This window comes from Aptenodytes forsteri, unplaced genomic scaffold (genome assembly GCF_000699145.1).
Source record: "Aptenodytes forsteri isolate BGI_AS27 unplaced genomic scaffold, ASM69914v1 Scaffold466, whole genome shotgun sequence".
Lineage (NCBI taxonomy): Eukaryota > Metazoa > Chordata > Aves > Sphenisciformes > Spheniscidae > Aptenodytes > Aptenodytes forsteri.
The window spans coordinates 38,651-39,375 of NW_008795119.1; the positions used below are offsets into that span (position 1 = coordinate 38,651).

Below are 725 nucleotides of genomic sequence, written 5' to 3' on the forward strand. Positions count from 1 at the left end.
TGGTCTGGGCTCCCCCCCCCCCCGTCATGTGCTGCCAGCAGCGATCGTGGCACGCTCATCCCGTGCCGTCGGCACCTGCCACCGCCCAGGCTCTGGCTGGGGCCCGGGCTCCATCCTCAGAGCAGCCCGATCCCCAGCGCGGGCAGGGGTCACAGCCACGCCATCCCTGTGGTCCCCATCTCACCCACACCCCTCCCAGACTTCCTGGTGAAGAAGGACAGCGAGTACTGTGCCTGCCGTACGCCCTGTGCCATGGTGCGCTACGGCAAAGAGCTCTCCATGGTGAAGATCCCCAGCAAGGCCTCCGCCAGGTACCTGGCCAAGAAGTTCAACAAGACGGAGCAGTACATCGCGTGAGTGCCACCACCGTGCTGACCCATGGCCCCACCAGCGCATGGCATGGCACAGCGTGACGGTGTGACTTGGCATGGCACAGACACACGGCATCCTCCAGCATACGTGAACTGGCACAGCACGGGACGGCACGGCACTGACTCCTCTGTGCAAATCTGCCCCAGCACAGGGAAAAACCATGCAGCATGGCACAGTATGGCACAGCATGGCACAGTATGGCATGGCACAGTGTGGCATGGCACGGCACAGTACATCCTTGTGCCACCCCAGCACAGGGCAGACCCCTCCGTCCCGTCCCATCCCATCAGCACACCGTGGCACGGAACAGCCCCCCCCCCCACCCCGCCCCCCCGCCGCTCCCTAGATCACGG

General features: G+C 65.2%; 1 protein-coding gene across 1 annotated transcript in view; it reads left to right on the forward strand.

The window, feature by feature from the left end:
* Nucleotides 1–357, forward strand: part of LOC103897132 (acid-sensing ion channel 1) — a 9,126-nt gene extending 8,769 nt beyond the window's left edge. The window contains 1 exon segment of the mRNA XM_019471490.1: nt 180–357. Within this exon segment, the coding sequence (XP_019327035.1) occupies nt 180–357 (178 nt within the window).
* Nucleotides 358–725: the final 368 nt, after the last annotated feature.